At 35.1% G+C, this 16,104-nt stretch overlaps 1 protein-coding gene across 6 annotated transcripts in view; it reads left to right on the top strand.

The window, feature by feature from the left end:
* Positions 1-16,104, top strand: part of LEKR1 (leucine, glutamate and lysine rich 1) — a 276,455-nt gene that overhangs the window by 37,621 nt on the left and 222,730 nt on the right. For 3 of the 6 annotated variants that reach the window (XM_060011239.1, XM_060011240.1, XM_060011238.1), the window contains one exon: positions 8,489-8,703. The exons of 1 other annotated variant lie outside the window; for it this stretch is intronic. In XM_060011239.1, coding sequence (XP_059867222.1) covers positions 8,489-8,703 — 215 coding nt within the window. The remainder of the gene's footprint in view (positions 1-8,488; positions 8,704-16,104) is intronic. 2 more of the 6 variants (XM_060011243.1, XM_060011244.1) reach the window with 1 other exon arrangement.

Here is a 16,104-nt window from a genome sequence, read left to right as displayed (position 1 = left end):
TAGTTGACATAGAACATATGGACTTTATGAAGGCATTTGACAAAGTTTGTCTTAATATTCCTAAAGACAGTATGAATAAATACAAACTGGTTACACAAATAATTGTGTAGTTTAATAACCAGCTGAAGCGCTGTATCTGTAATGTGCAGAGTAGTGGATTAGTATCAACCAAGCAGATATGACATGCCATAGCCTCAACTTTGTCATATTCAACATTTTTTTATCAATAAATTAGATGAATAAAACAACTTGCAAGGATCAATTTTGCAGAAGATACAAAGCTTAGAATTTTCTGGGTACTGAAGTCACTAAAGTCTGAGTTTAAAACGTACATATGGGGCTTCCTTGGTGGTGCAGTGGTTGAGAGTCTGCCTGCCGATGCAGGGGACATGGGTTCGTGCCCTGGTCTGGGAAGATCCCACATGTCGTGGAGCAGCTAGGCCCGTGAGCCATGGCCGCTGAGGCTGCATGTCCAGAGCCTGTGCTCCACAACGGGAGAGACCACAACAGTGAGAGGCCCGCGTACCTCAAAAAAACCCCAAAACAAACAAACAAACAAAAAACATACATATGTATGTGTATATATACATAAAAAATATATTTTATTTATTTATATTTGCAGTTATATTTCTTGTTGTGCCCTTGCATCTGAAAAGCCAAATGCTCACATAACAGAATGAGGGTTATTGGTTGTAAGGGATAGGTAGCTTTAGGGGAAAAGGAGAATAGTGGAGGAAGATTGGGCATGGATCCTGAAGGGCAAGTAGGGCAACTAGGTCTCATCAGGGACTGAAGTAAGGAATTGGAAGTTCGCTGGGTATGAGACACTGACTGGTTCCATATTTTCCTCTCTTACTCTGGATCCACAATGTCTTTTTCTCATCTTCTCTCTATGTGTCTGCTCATTTTTCGCTCTCATCCCAATAATGTGGCTTACTCTGTACATCGCACGTGACCCTTCTTTATTATGGCCACCCTAAAGGTGTCCAAATTGCCTGGTCTTCAACACTTACAGGCCTAGCTGGCTCATCCCAGCTCAGGGCTTGGTTCTTCTTGGTCTTATGTCCAACCCTCATCCACCACTCAGCCATGGTAGGGTGGATGGGTGGAGGGGGGTTTAGTCATATAACCACACAGAGCAACCAGGACTGTGGAAGGTGGATTCTCTACAAAAGGGGAAATAAGTGGGAAGGAATGGATTGGTATATTCAGTATAATGAGACATGGTTTTACAGTGCAGTGTGGTTTTTTGTTTTATTTTTTCCTGCGGTAAGCGGGCCTCTCACTGCCGTGTCCACTCCTGTTGCGGAGCACAGGCTACAGACGTGCAGGCTCAGCCACCATGGCTCACGGGCCTATCCGCTCCGCGGCACGTGGGATCTTCCCGGACTGGGGCACGAACCTGTGTCCCCTGCATTGGCAGGCAGACTCTCAACCACTGCGCCACCAGGGAAGCCCAAGTGCAGTGTGTTTTTAAATAGGGGCTTTATTTAACATAAAAGCCAGTTATAGTATATAATAGCAACATATAATTGCCAAAAATACAAAAGACCATTGTGATCTAAGGTTGAGTAAGATGATGTTACTAATGGTATTATTAATGAGAGATTATAATGAGGGAAGTTTGAATCCTCTCTTATTCTGCTTTAGTGAGACCAGCTGAAGTATTCAATTCTGGGCACCATACCTTGAAACATATAGAGAACACTGGAACAAGTTCAGAGAAAATTATCTAGAATGAGGAAGAAATTCAAAACCATGTCATATGGGAAACAGCTGAAGGAATTGGAAGCGTTGACCTGGAGAATTAGAAGATACAGAGTGTTCCTAATAGCTGTCTTTAAATATTAGAATAAGGCCTGGGTTATTCCTCATGGTTGCCAGGTGGTTTAGGACCTGTGGATGCTGCAGGGAGGAAGATTTGGGGTCAGCAAGAGAAAGAATTTCCTCATAGACAAAACCATCAGAGGATGGAACAGGCTGCTTTACAAAGTAGTTTCCCATCACTTGGGATGCTGAAATAGAGCCTGGATAACAACTTATCTAGCTTGGAATAGTCTCAATGAACCCATCCAGAGCTTGAACCAGGTTATATTTATGATTTCTTTCAAACTTCTTTTATAAATCTGTAAATTTGGTGTCAGTGGCAGTTAGGTGATTGATGTAGTCATTCATCTGTATCCCATAGTATTATATCATGGTTTTTAATTTGAATTTTTTATTATTTAAGTTTAAATGAGAAAAACGTTAATGTATAAAAAATTTTTTTTGAATTTTATTTTATTTTTTTATAGAGAATGTTCTTATTAGTTAACCATTTTATACATATGTCAATCCCAATCTCCCAATTCATCCTACCACCCCCCCACCACTTTCCCCACTTGGTGTCCATACGTTTGTTCTCTACATCTGTGTCTCTATTTCTGCCCTGCAAACCGGTTCATCTGTACCATTTTTCTAGGTTCCAAATTTATGCGTTAATATATTATATTTGTTTTTCTCTTGCTGACTTACTCTGTATGACAGTCTCCAGATCCATCCACGTCTCTACAAATGACCCAATTTCATTCCTTTTTATGGCTGAGTAATATTCCATTGTATATAGGTACCACATCTTCTTTATCCATTTGTCTGTCAATGGGCATTTAGATTGTTTCCATGACCTGGCTATTGTAAATAGTGCTGCAATGAACATTGGGGTGCATGTGTCTTTTTGAATTATGGTTTTCTCTGGGTATATGCCCAGTAGTGGGATTGCTGGGTCATATGGTAGTTCTATTTTTAGTTTTTTAAGGAACCTCCATACTGTTCTCCATAGTGGCTGTATCAATTTACATTCCCACCAACAGTGCAAGAGGGTTCCCTTTTCTCCACACCCTCTCCAACATTTGTTGTTTGTAGATTTTCCAATGATCCCCATTCTAACCAGTGTGAGGTGATACCTCATTGTAGTTTTGATTTGCATTTCTCTAATGATTAGTGATGTTGAGCATCCTTTCATGTGTTTCTTGGCAGTCTGTATAACTTCTTTGGAGAAATGTCCATTTAGGTCTTCTGCTCATTTTTGGATTGCATTGTTTGTTTTCTTAATATTGAGCTGCGTGAGCAGTTTATATATTTGGGAGGTTAATCCTTTGTCCATTGATTCATTTGCAAATATTTTCTCCCATTCTGAGGGTTATCTTTTCGTCTTGTTTGTAGTTTCCTTTGCTTTGCAAAAGCTTTGAAGTTTCATTAGATCCCATTTGTTTATTTTTGTTTTTATTTCCATTACTGTAGGAGCTGAATCAAAAAAGATCTTGCTGTGATTTATGTCGAAGAGTGTTCTTCCTATGTTTTCCTCTAAGAGTTTTATAGTGTCCCATCTTACATTTTGGTCTCTAATCCATTTTGAGTTTATTTTTGTGTATGGTGTTAGGGAGTGTTCTAATTTCATTCCTTTACATGTAGCTGTCCAGTTTTCCCAGCACCACTTACTGAAGAGACTGTCTTTTCTCCATTGTATATCTTTGCCTCCTTTGTCATAGATTAGGTGACTGTAGGTGCGTGGGTTTATCTCTGAGCTTTCTATCCTGTTCCATTGATCTATATTTCTGTTTTTGTGCCATTACCATACTGTCTTGATTACTGTAGCTTTGTAGTATAGTTTGAAGTCCGGGAGCATGATTCCTCCAGCTCTGTGTTTTTCCATCAAGGCTGCTTTGGCTATTCGGGGTCTTCTGTGTCTCCATTACAAATTTTAAGATTTTTTGTTCTAGTTCTGTAAAAAAATGCCATTGGTAATTTGATAGGGATCACATTGAATCTGTAGATTGCTTTGGGTAGTATAGTCATTTTGACAATATTCGTTCTTCCAATCCAAGAACATGGTATATCTCTCCATCTGTTTGTATCATCTTTAATTTCTTTCGTCAGTATCTTATAGTTTTCTGCATACAGGTCTTCTGTCTCCCTAGGTAGGTTTATTCCTAGGTTTTTTATTCTTTTTGTTGCAGTGGTAAATGGGAGTGTTTCCTTAATTTCTCTTTCAGATTTTTCATCATTAGTGTATAGGAATGCAAGAGATTTCTGTGCATTAATTTTGTATCCTGCTACTTTACCAAATTCGTTGATCAGCTCTAGTAGTTTTCTGTGGCACCTTAGGATTTTCTATGTATAGTATCATGTCATCTGCAAACAGTGACAGTTTTACTTCTTCTTTTCCAATTTTCCAATTTGTATTCCTTTTATTTCTTTTTCTTCTCTGCTGTGGCTAGGACTTCCAAAACTATGTTGAATAATAGTGGCAAGAGTGGACCTCCTTGTCTTGTTCCTGATTTTAGAGGAAATGCTTTCAGTTTTTCCACCATTGAGAGTGATGTTTGCTGTGGGTTTGTCATATATGGCCTTTATTATGTTGAGGTAGTTTCCCTCTATGCCTACTTTCTGGAGAGTTTTTATCATAAATGAGTGTTGAATTTTGTCAAAAGCTTTTTCTGCATCTATTGAGATGATCATATGGTTTTTCTTCTTCTGTTTGTTAATTTGGTATATCACATTGATTGATTTGCGTATATTGAAGAATCCTTGCATCCCTGGGATACATCCCACTTCATCATGGTGTATCATCCTTTTAATGTGTTGTTGGATTCTGTTTGCTAGTATTCTGTTGAGGATGTTTGCATCTATATTCATCAGTGATGTTGGTCTGTAATTTTCTTTTTTTGTAGTATCTTTTTCTGGTTTTGGTATCAGGGTGATGGTGGCCTCAAAGAATGAGTTTGGGAGTGTTTCTTCCTCTGCAATTTTTAGGAAGAGTTTGAGAAGAATGAGTCTTAGATTTTCTCTAAATGTTTGATAGAATTCACCTGTGAAGCCATCAGGTCCTGGACTTTGTTTGTTGGAAGATTTTTAATCACAGTTTCAATTTCATTACTTATGATTGGTGTGTTCATATTTTATGTTTCTGCCTGGTTCTGTCTTGGAAGGTTATACCTTCCTAAGAATTTGTCCATTTCTTCCAGGTTATACATTTTATTGGCATAGACTTGCTTGTAGTAGTCTCTTATGATGCTTTGTATTTCTGCGGTGTCCATTGTAACTTCTTTTTCTTTTCTAGTTTTATTGATTTGAGTCTTCTCCCTCTTTTTCTTGATGAGTCTGGCTAAAGGTTTATCAATTTTGTGTATCTTCTCAAAGAACCAGCTTTTAGTTTTATTGATCTTTGCTCTTGTTTTCTTTGTTTCTATTTCATTTATTTCTGCTCTGATCTTTATGATTTCTTTCCTTCTACTAACTTTGGGTTTTGTTTGTTCTTCTTCCTCTAGTTCCTTTAGGTGTAAGGTTAGATTGTTTTTTTGAGATTTTTCTTGTTCCTTGAGGTAGGCTTGTATTGCTATCAACTTCCCTCTTAAAACTGCTTTTGCTGCATCCCATAGGTTTTGGATCGTTGTGTTTTCATTGTCATTTGTCTCTAGGTATTTTTTGATTTCCTCTTGGATTTCTTCAGTCATCTCTTGGTTATTTAGTAACATATTGTTTAGCCTTCATGTGTCTGTGTTTTTTAATGTTTTTTTTCCCTGTAATTGATTTCTAATCTCATAGCATTGTGGTCACAAAAGATGCTTGATATGATTTCCATTTTCTTAAATTTACTGAGGCTTGATTTGTGACCAAGGTGTGATCTATCCTGGAGAATGTTCTGTGTGCACTTCAGAAAAAAGTGTAATCTGCTGTTTTTGGATGGAATGTCCTATAAATATCAATAAAATCTATCTGGTCTATTGTGTCATTTAAAGCTTGTGTTTCCTTATTAATTTTCTGTTTGGATGATCTGTCCATTGGTGTAAATAAGGTGTTAAAGTCCCCCACTATTATTGTGGTACTGTTGATTTCCCCTGTTTTAGCTGTTAGCAGTTGCCTTATGTATTGAGGTGCTCCTGTGTTGGGTGCATATATATTTATAATTGTTATATCTTCTTCTTGGATTGATCCCTTGATCATTATGTAGTGTCCTTCCTTGTCTCTTAGAACATTCTTTATTTTAAAGTCTATTTTACCTGATGAGTATTGCTACTCCAGCTTTCTTTTGATTTCCATTTGCATGGAATGTCTTTTTCCATCCCCTCACTTTCAGTCTGTATGTGTCCCTAGGTCTGAAGTGGGTCTCTTGTAGACAGCATTTATATCGATCTTGTTTTTGTATCCATTCAGCAAGCCTGTGTCTTTTGATTGGAGCATTTAATCCATTCACGTTTAAGGTAATTATCAATATGTATGTTCCTATTACCATTTTGTTAATTGGTTTGGGTTTGTTTTTGTAGGTCCTTTTCTTCTCTGTGTTTCCCACTTAGAGAAGATCCTTTATCATTTGTTGTAGAGCTGGTTTGGTAGTGCTGAATTCTCTTAGCTTTTACTTGTCTGTAAAGCTTTTGATTTCTCTGTAGAATCTGAATGAGATCCTTGCTGAGTAGAATAATGTTGGTTATAGGTTCTTCCCTTTCATCCGTTTAAATATATCATGCCACTCCCTTCTGGCTTGGAGAGTTTCTGCTGAGAAATCAGCTGTTAACCTTATGGGAGTTCCCTTGTATATTATTTGTCATTTTTCCCTTGTTGCTTTCAATAATTTTTCTTTGTGTTTAATTTTTGTCAGTTTGATTACTGTGTGTCTCAGCGTGTTTCTCCTTGGGTTTATCCTGCCTGGGACTCTCTGCACTTACTGGACTTGGGTGGCTATTTCCTTTCCCATGTTAGGGAAGTTTTAGACTATAATCTCTTCAAATATTTTCTTGGGTCCTTTCTCTCTCTCTTCTCCTTCTGGGACCCCTATAATGCAAATGTTGTTACGTTTAATGTTGTCCCAGAGATCTCTTACGCTGTCTTTATTTCTTTTCATTCTTTTTTCTTTATTCTGTTCCACAGCAGTGAATTCCACCATTCTGTCTTCCAGGTCACTTATCTGTGCTTATGCCTCAGTTATTCTGCTATTGATTCCTTCTCGTGTATTTTTCATTTCAGTTATTGTATTGTTTATCTCTGTTTGTTTGTTCTTTAATTCTTCTAGGTGTTTGTTCTTTAATTCTTCTAGCTCTTTCTTAATCATTTCTTGCATATTCTTGATCTTTGCCTCCACTCTTTTCCTGAGGTTTTTTTTTTATCATTTTCACTATCATTATTCTGAATTCTTTTTCTGGAAGGTTGCCTATCTCCACTTCATTTAGTTGTTTTTTGGGGTTTTATTTTGTTCCTTCATGTGGTACATATCCCTCTGCCTTTCCATCTTGTGTATCTTTCTGTGAATGTGGTTTTTGTTCCACAGGTTGCAGGATTGTACTTCTTCTTGCTTCTGCTGTCTGCCCTCTCAAAAATGATTATTAGTTTGTTTCAACCGTCTCTTGCATAATGGCATGGATAGGCACAGATGGTGGATGGCATTGATAGGCAGATATGGTGGCATCACTCAGTTATAGGAGCAGTTTCTACAGTCCTAAGGGAGGTTGCATTAAGAGTAAGCATTCCTTGTATAATCTAAGAGTTTTAGTGCCCTGGAGCAAATATTTAACAAAGCTTTGTCCTGTCTTTGGTGAATAGCGAGACAAGTAGAGGCCACTTGAAGAATATTTGTATACTTGAGACAGAAAAAAGAATTACCTTTCTCTTGACTTTGCTAAAATTCCATTTTTCACTGCCCCTATCTGGCCAAAGATATATAAGCATTTTATCTGAAGGAAGTAAGAGGATTTAGCTGACATTCATATGGTAGATAAATATGATACAAATGGTTACAGGCATAAGTGCTGATTTTAAAATAGACTTGGGTTTAATGCTGACTTCTCTACTTAGCAGCTGGTTATCTAACTTCAGTAGTCTCCATTTCCTTAAGTGTAAAATAGGTATAATCATACCTACCTGAGGGGAAAAGTACTATCTGATTTAGGCAGAAGAGATTAGGTTCAAAGTGTTTCTCCTATATCTGGTTTTATGACAGAATGTTAAATCCTATAAAAATCTTAAAATGTTAAAAAACTGAACAGGAACTTAAAGTTCATTTGGCCCAATGCCATAATTTTATAAATGAGGGAAATGAGATCTGAAGAAGCTAAGAAGCATCTCCAGGATCACAGTGCAGTTGGAAGTGAAAGGCCAGTGATTTATTCCCACATCGTGGAAAAGGCATCTTAAAATAAGAATTGTAAAGATGTTTTCATCATTTTTAGTTTTATTTTATGGAAAATATTTCAAGAGTAAATCTTTCTTAGAGATACCATGGAGAAATTATTACTCTGAACAACCCTATTCTAATTCCAAGATTTTGTGTCAGTCAATATCATGCCAGTTTTTAAAATTTTATCCAGATGTATGCAGTGTTGCAAGTATTACTCCATGGCATAGCACAGTATACATTTACTTCATTTAACCAACATGGTTACAATAACATCTTCAGTTGAACGTTATGTTTTAGAATTAAAAAACTATCATTTCAGTAAATGTCTGTTCTATTTTCTAGATGTCTCCAGAAGAAAAAGTTTGTAAGTACTGTGGAGTCAGCTATCTAATTCTTCATGAGTTTAAGGCTATGGAAGAAAAAGTGAAAGCAATGGAAAAAGAGATGAAATTTTATCAAGGAAGTGTAGAACGTGAAAAGAGCCTTCAAGAAACACTACAGACTCTTAGCCAAGATTTTGAACAGTACAAAATTGACAGTGAATCCAAAATGGAAAGGTTAGAATATGTTATTCTTTTCTGTCATTTATTTAGTTTGGAAGAAAAGTACAGAGTATAGACTTGACTTTGTTTTTCTAGAATTTCTCTGCATCAAGTATAATTTATACCTTAATACATTTGAGTTTGTTTATTATTACTGATTACTAAATATACTTCTTAAATATAATTTGAGCATTCCTTTGAGGTGTATATTTCTATCAATAATTAGAAACCAATTGATTCAGTAACTATAAGTTGTGATGGGTTGATTTAACTTTTCCCCAGATATATATCTTAATTTTTTCATTAGGAAAGTTTATCTATCAAAAATCAGGTGAATTTTGGTAGATTTGATATCTAACATTTGTTTTTAAACGTGCATGAATATTTAGATTTATAGAATAAGGCTTTCATGTTATGAAAAGGAGGCCAAAACATTAAAATTGGCACATGATTCTAAATCAGTGAAACTGGAATAAAATTAAAGATTGGTTTCCTAATGTTGAGTCTAATCAGCAAGTTAGTCTGCCTAAAGACACCTCACTGAGCTTATACAAACACTTCTACGAAAGGGTTTTTGCTGTTGTTTCATGGCTTTTCCTTTGAATGAATATGTCTCCATTTAAAATATCGACAGCTGGGGTTTCCCTGGTGGTGCAGTGGTTGAGAGTCTGCCTGCCGATGCAGGGGACACGGGTTCGTGCCCGGGTCCGGGAAGATCCCACATGCCATAGAGTGGCTGGGCCCGTGAGCCATGGCTGCTGAGCCTGCGCGTCCAGAGCCTGTGCTCCGCAATGGGAGAGGCCACAACAGTGAGAGGCCCGCGTACCGCAGAAAAAACAAAAGAAAAAACAAAAGAAAATATCGACAGTTGTGTTAGTAAACTATGAACTAATGAATATAATGAAATCGTGTCCTTATAAAGTAGAAACTTTCTTAAATCTCTTAGGATTAAGTACTCCTATTAAATTTTATTACAAATTTGAATAATTACATTAAATACCAATCCTTAGTCCTTTGCTAAGAAAATTTTGTTATATTTTCTTGAATTTCAAGTCTGAATAGTAAAGTATTTAATAATGTTTGAGTGGAAAAATTAAAAATATTTAGTTTAAAATTTTAAATTTGGAGGGTTTTTGCCTGTCAGATTCTTTTGTTTGGTGTTACTCCCACTTTCTTGAATAATATATTATATTATATAAATAATACATAAACATACGAAATAAAAGAAGTATTGATATATAGAAGAAAAGGCAAGAAAGTCCTTTTTTATCCTTCTGATTGCTTTCTTCTTACTGGAGATAAAAAAATAAAAAAACACTTTTAATGGTTTGGTATATATCTTTCTAGATCCTTCATTTTGCCTTAAACTTTATTATAGATATATCCTTTAAATATATGTAATGTTTATATATACCATGTAGTTTTAAAACTATTTTTTAATAGACTCATTTTTAATATAAGTAATATAATAAATATATTGGTCTGTGACTTTTGCCACTTAATTTTATATACTGGAAATTGTTCCATGTTAATGCATATAGATCTATTTTGTTCTTAACTGCTGCAAAGTCTTCCTTACTAAGAATATGCTATAATTTACTTAACCATTTCTCTTTTCAACATTTAGATTATTCCAGTATTTATGATTACACACAGTAGTTTTATTTATATTCTTGTGTACATATGTTTTCCATAGGATAAATTCCTAGAAGTGGAATTGCTGAAAAGAAAGTAAATACCAATTTAAAATTTTGGTGGACATTATACCAAATTGTCCTTTGAGAAGATAGGGTTAATTTGTATTTGGCCAATAGTTTATAAAGTGGTCATTTCCTTACATCTTGTTAATACTGGAGTCTTCTTAATTTTTCTCAAATTTTCACATTTTTCTTCAGCAGAAAAAATGTTACTTCATTGTTATTTAATTTGTGTTTCTTTATTGCTAGTGAGGTTGAACTTTTTTTCATATGTTTATTAGATATTTATGTTTTGTCAGTGAGTTACTTGTTCATATATATTTTCCAATTTTATACAGTATTATTTGTTTATATATAGGAGTTTTTAATATAATATGGACTCATACTTTGATTACATATTGCTAATATTTTCTCATTGCTGCTTATCTTATTGTTTATTGTATTTTTTTCTGTATCAATTTTTAAAAAATATGCCAAATTCTGGTAAGCGTTCTGAATCAAGTCCTTTTGGTTGCAAACAACAGAAACTTACTCTGGCTTTTGCTAACCTAGATTCAAGCAAGTTGAAAAACAACATAAGTTTAAAACTTTTATAGTGTTGTTGTTCTGGTAAGGCTTTTAATGTATGAGTTAGATTTATAATTTCATGGGTTTTTTTGTTGTTGTTTTATAAATATTTATTTATTTATTTATTTATTGTTGTCCCAATATCATTCTTTAAATTCTTCATCCTTTCTCACTTGATTTGAAATGGCACCTATTATAGTGTTATTCTGGACTCTGTTTTATGCTATTGATCTATAATCTATCACTGGGTGTCTTAGTCCATTTGGGCTGCTATAACAAAGTAGTAGACTGGGTGACTTATAACAATATTATTTATTTCTCATAGTTCTGGAAGCTGGGAAGCCTAGGATCAAAGTGCTAGCATATTTGTTACCTGGTGACAGCCCCTTCCTGGTTCATAGACAGCTGTCTTCTTGCTGTGTCCTCATATGGCATTGAAGGCAAGGGAGCTCTCTGGAGTCTCTTTTATAAGGATACTAATCCCATTCATGAGAGCTTCATCCTTAGGACCTAATCACCTCCCAAAGGCCAAACCTCCAAATATCATCACATTGGACAATAGATTTCAACTTAAGAGTTTTGGGAGGACACAAATATCCAGTGTATAGGAGTGGGCCAGCAACACACTTTTAACTACTTTTGCTTTATATGTTTTGATATTTTGTAGGGCAACTGTTTGTTTTGCTTTTCATATTATCCTGGCTTTTCTAACATTTTCTAGATGAATTAGAATCAGCTTATCAGATTCCATAAAACATTCTATATTATGATTTAGATTGGAGTTGCATTTGCTTTCTAGAGCAATTTGACATCTTAAGAATTTACATCTTTATAATCTTCAGTCTTTTTATCCTGGTACATGGTATTTTACCCCCATTTATTCAGGCTTTGTTTAAATTACTCAATAAAATTTTGGAATTTTCTTGCATATTCCATATTAGTTTAATTCCTGGACATGTAACTTTTGTTGCTGTTGGGGATGGGATCTTTTTGTTCATTAGATTTTTAAATTTTTCTGAATGCTATTGATTTTCATATATTGACTTTGTAACTAGCTCACTTACTGAATTCTTTTATTACTTGTATTTGTTTTTCAGTTGATTTTCTTGAATATATTACATCTATTCATTTTATATATACACAGTACACATATATAAGACAATCACATTATATGCAAATAGTAACTGTCTTACCTTTAAATTTCTAATAGTTCCCCACTCCCCGTCCTTTTTGTCTCGTTAACTTGGATTAGACCTTTAGAACAGTATTGAACAGTAAACTTGTAGAATGCATCTTTGTCTTATTTCTGATTTAATGTGAACCCATCTGGTGTGTTTCTATGTTAAATTGGGTGTTGGCTATAGGTTTCTTTTTTTTTTTGTGGTACGCAGGCCTCTCACTGTTGCAGCCTCTCCCGTTGCGGAGCACAGGCTCCGGACGCGCAGGCTCAGCGGCCATGGCTCATGGGCCCAGCCGCTCCGTGGCATGTGGGATCTTCCCAAACCGGGGCACGAACCCGCGTCCCCTGCATCGGCAGGCAGACTCTCAACCACTGCGCCACCAGGGAAGCCTGGCTATAGGTTTCTTAAAGATGACTTTTGTCAAAGGAATTTCCCTTTTTTTCTAGATCCTTAAGGTTAATATTTTAATCAGGAATTGAATTTTAACAAATGCTTTACTATCTTCTTTGTTGTAAATTAATTGTCCCTATATGCATGGGTTTATTTCTGGGCTCTCAATTCTGTTCCATTGATCTATGTATCTTTTTCTGTCAATACCATGCTATTTTGATTACTATGGCTTTGAAATATTGTTTGAAATCAGGGAGTGTGATACCTCCAGCTTTATTCTTTTTTCCTGAGGATTGCTTTGGTTATTTAGGGTCTTTTGTGGTTCCATATACATTTTAGAATTTTTTGTTTTACTTCTGTGAACAATGTCTTTGGGACTTTGATGGGGATTGCGTTGAATCTGTAGATTGCTTTAGGTAATATGGACATTTTAACAATGTTAATTCTTTCAGTCCATGAGCATGGAATATCTTTCCATTTATTTGTGTCTTCAGTTTCTTTCAACAATGTCTTAGAGTTTCCAGGTCTTTCACCTCCTTGGTTAAATTTATTTCTGGGTGCTTTATTCTTTTTGATGCAGTTGTAAATAGAATTTTCTTAATTTCTCTTTCTGCTAACTCATCATTAGTGTATAGAAACCCAACCGATTTTTGTATGTTGATTTTGTACCCTGGAACTTTACTCATTTATTATTTCTAATAGTTTTTTTTGTGGATTCTTTAGGGTTTTCTATATCTAAAATCATATCATCTGCAAATAGTGACAATTTTACTTCTTCCTTTTCAATTTGGATGCTTTTTACTTATTTTTCTTGCATGATTGCTCTAGTTAAAACTTCCAGTATTATGTTGAATAAGAATGGTGAGAGTGCATATCCTTGTCTTGTTCGTGACTTTAGGGGGATAGCTTTCAGTTTTTCACCATTGGGTATTATGTTAACTGTGGGTTTGTCATATATGGCCTTTATTATGTTGAGGTACATTCCTTCTATACTAACTTTATTGAGAGTTTCTATCATAAATGGGTGTTGAATCTTTTCAAATGCTTTTTCTGCATCTATGAAATGAGATCATGGTTTTTATCCTTCACTTTGTTATAGTGATGTATCACGTTGATTGATTTGTGGAAGTTGAAGCATCCCTGGAATAAATCCCACTTGATCAAGGTTATTATACTTTTAATCTATTGTTTTATTAATCTAATATTTTGTTGAGAATTTTTGCATCTATGTTCATCAGAGATATTGGCCTATAATTTTGTGTGTGTGTGTGTGTGTGTGTGTGTGTGTGTGGTCATTGTCTGGTTTTTGTATCACAGTGATGTTGACCTCATAAAAATGAGTTAGGAAGTCTTCCTTCCTCTTCAAGTTTTTTTTTTTTTGTGGTACGTGGGCCTCTCATTGTGTGGCCTCTCCCATTGCGGAGCACAGGCTCTGGACACGCAGGCTCAGCGGCCATGGCTCACGGGCCCAGCTGCTCCATGGCATGTGGGATCTTCCCAGACCGGGGCACGAACCCACGTCCCCTGCATTGGCAGACAGACTCTCAACCACTGCACCACCAGGGAAGCCCCTCTTCAAGTTTTTTGGAGTAGTTTGAGAAGGATAGATATTAAATCTTCTTTGAATATTTAGTAGAATTTACCTGTAAGGCCCTCTGGTCTTCTGGTGGACTTTTGTTTCATGGGAACTTTTGGATTACTGTTTCCATCTCTTTACTAGGGATTGGTCTATTCAGATTTTCTATTTCTTCATGACTCAGTCTTGGAAAGTTGTATGATTCTAAGAATTTGTCCATTTCTAGGTTGTCCAATTTTTGGCATATAGCTGTTCATTATATTTTATTATAATCCTTTGTATTTTTGTGGTATCCATTGTTATTTCTTCTATTTTGTTTCTGATTTTATTGATTTTATTAACAGAGCCTCCTGTCTCTCTTTTTTCTTAGTTAGTTTAGCTAAAGGTTTGTCAATTTTGTTTATCTTTGCAAAGAACCAGATCTTAGTTTCATTGATCTTTTCTGTTGTGTTTTTATTCTCTATTTCATTTATTTCCTCTCTGATCTTTATTATTTCCTTCCTTCTACTGACTTAGGACTTTATTTGTTCTTCCTTTTCTAGTTCCTTTACATATATGGTTAGATTGTTTAATATTGTTCTTGTTTCATTGAGACTTTTTTTGTTTCTTGAGGTAAGCCTGTATTGCTATAAACTTCCCTCTTAGAACTGCTTTTGTTGCATTCCATAGATTTTGGTATTTTATATTCTTATTTTCATTTGTCTTCAGGTAATTTTTTATTTCTTCTTTCATTTCTTCATTGAACCAATAGTTGTTAAGTACCATGTTGTTCAGCCTCACATATTTGTGACTTTTCCAGCTTTCTTCTTGCAGTTTATTTCTGTTTTCATACCATTGTGATTGGGAAGGATGATTCATATGAATTCAGTCTTTAAATTTATTGAGACTTGTTTTATGTCCCAACATATAGTCTATTCTTCAGAAAGTTTCGTGCACACTTGAAAGAAAATGTGTATTCTGCTGCATTGGAATGGAATTTTCTGTACAAATCTATCACATCGATCTGGTCTAATGTTTCACATAAGGCCAGTGTTTCCTTGTTGACTTTCTGTCTAGATGATCTATTTATTGATGTAAGTGGAGTGTTAAATTCCCTACTATTACTGGGTTGCTATCAGTTTCTCCCTCTAGGTCTGCTAATAAGTGTTTTATATATTTTTGTGCTCCTAGATTAAGTGCATATATATTAATAACTGTTATGTCTTCTTGATGAATGATCCCTTTATCATTATATACTGTGCATTATTGTCTCATGTTAACTTTTTTGGCTTGAAGTCTGTTTTGTCTGATGTGAGTATGTCTATACCCACTTTCTTTTGGCTGCCATTTGCTTGGAGTATCATCTTCCATTCTTTCACTCTGAGCCCGTGTTTGTCTTTAGAGCTGAGGTGAGTTTCTTGGAGGCAGCATACAGTTGGGTCTTGCTTTTTAATCAGTCCAGCCACTCTGTGTCTTTTGATTAGTGAATTTAATCCATTTACATTTAGGGTGATTATTGATAGGTGAAGACTTAGTACTGCCATTTTATCTTGTTTTCTGGTTGCTCTATTTCTCCATTATTTCTTTTTCCTTGTGATTCTGCCTGCCATTTTGGTTTAGAGGTTTTCTGTGATGTTTTTCTCAGTTACGTCTTTTTTTATATTTCATGTCTCTGCTCTAGATTTATGTTTTGGGGTTACCATGAAGTTTGTATAAAATGTCTCATAAATAAAATAGTCCTTTTTTAGGTAACATCTTATCTTCACTTACCTATATATTCACTCTACCATGTTGTTGACATCACTTTCTCCTAATATATTTTCTAATATTAAGCTATACTTACATTTTTGGTATAAAGCCATTTGGATTATGGTGTGTATTTCAGAGTTCCCTAAATTTTATGCATTTGCTTACAGCTATGAGTACTCTATACTATTTTTCCATAAATGCTCCATTTAATATATATGTTTAAAGGAAATTTTCTGTAAGAAAAGTAAGTGGGAAAACATTATCACTTGCCATAAAT

The sequence above is a fragment of the Delphinus delphis genome, chromosome 4 (assembly GCF_949987515.2).
Source record: "Delphinus delphis chromosome 4, mDelDel1.2, whole genome shotgun sequence".
Lineage (NCBI taxonomy): Eukaryota > Metazoa > Chordata > Mammalia > Artiodactyla > Delphinidae > Delphinus > Delphinus delphis.
This window is presented reverse-complemented; position numbering and strand designations above follow the sequence as displayed.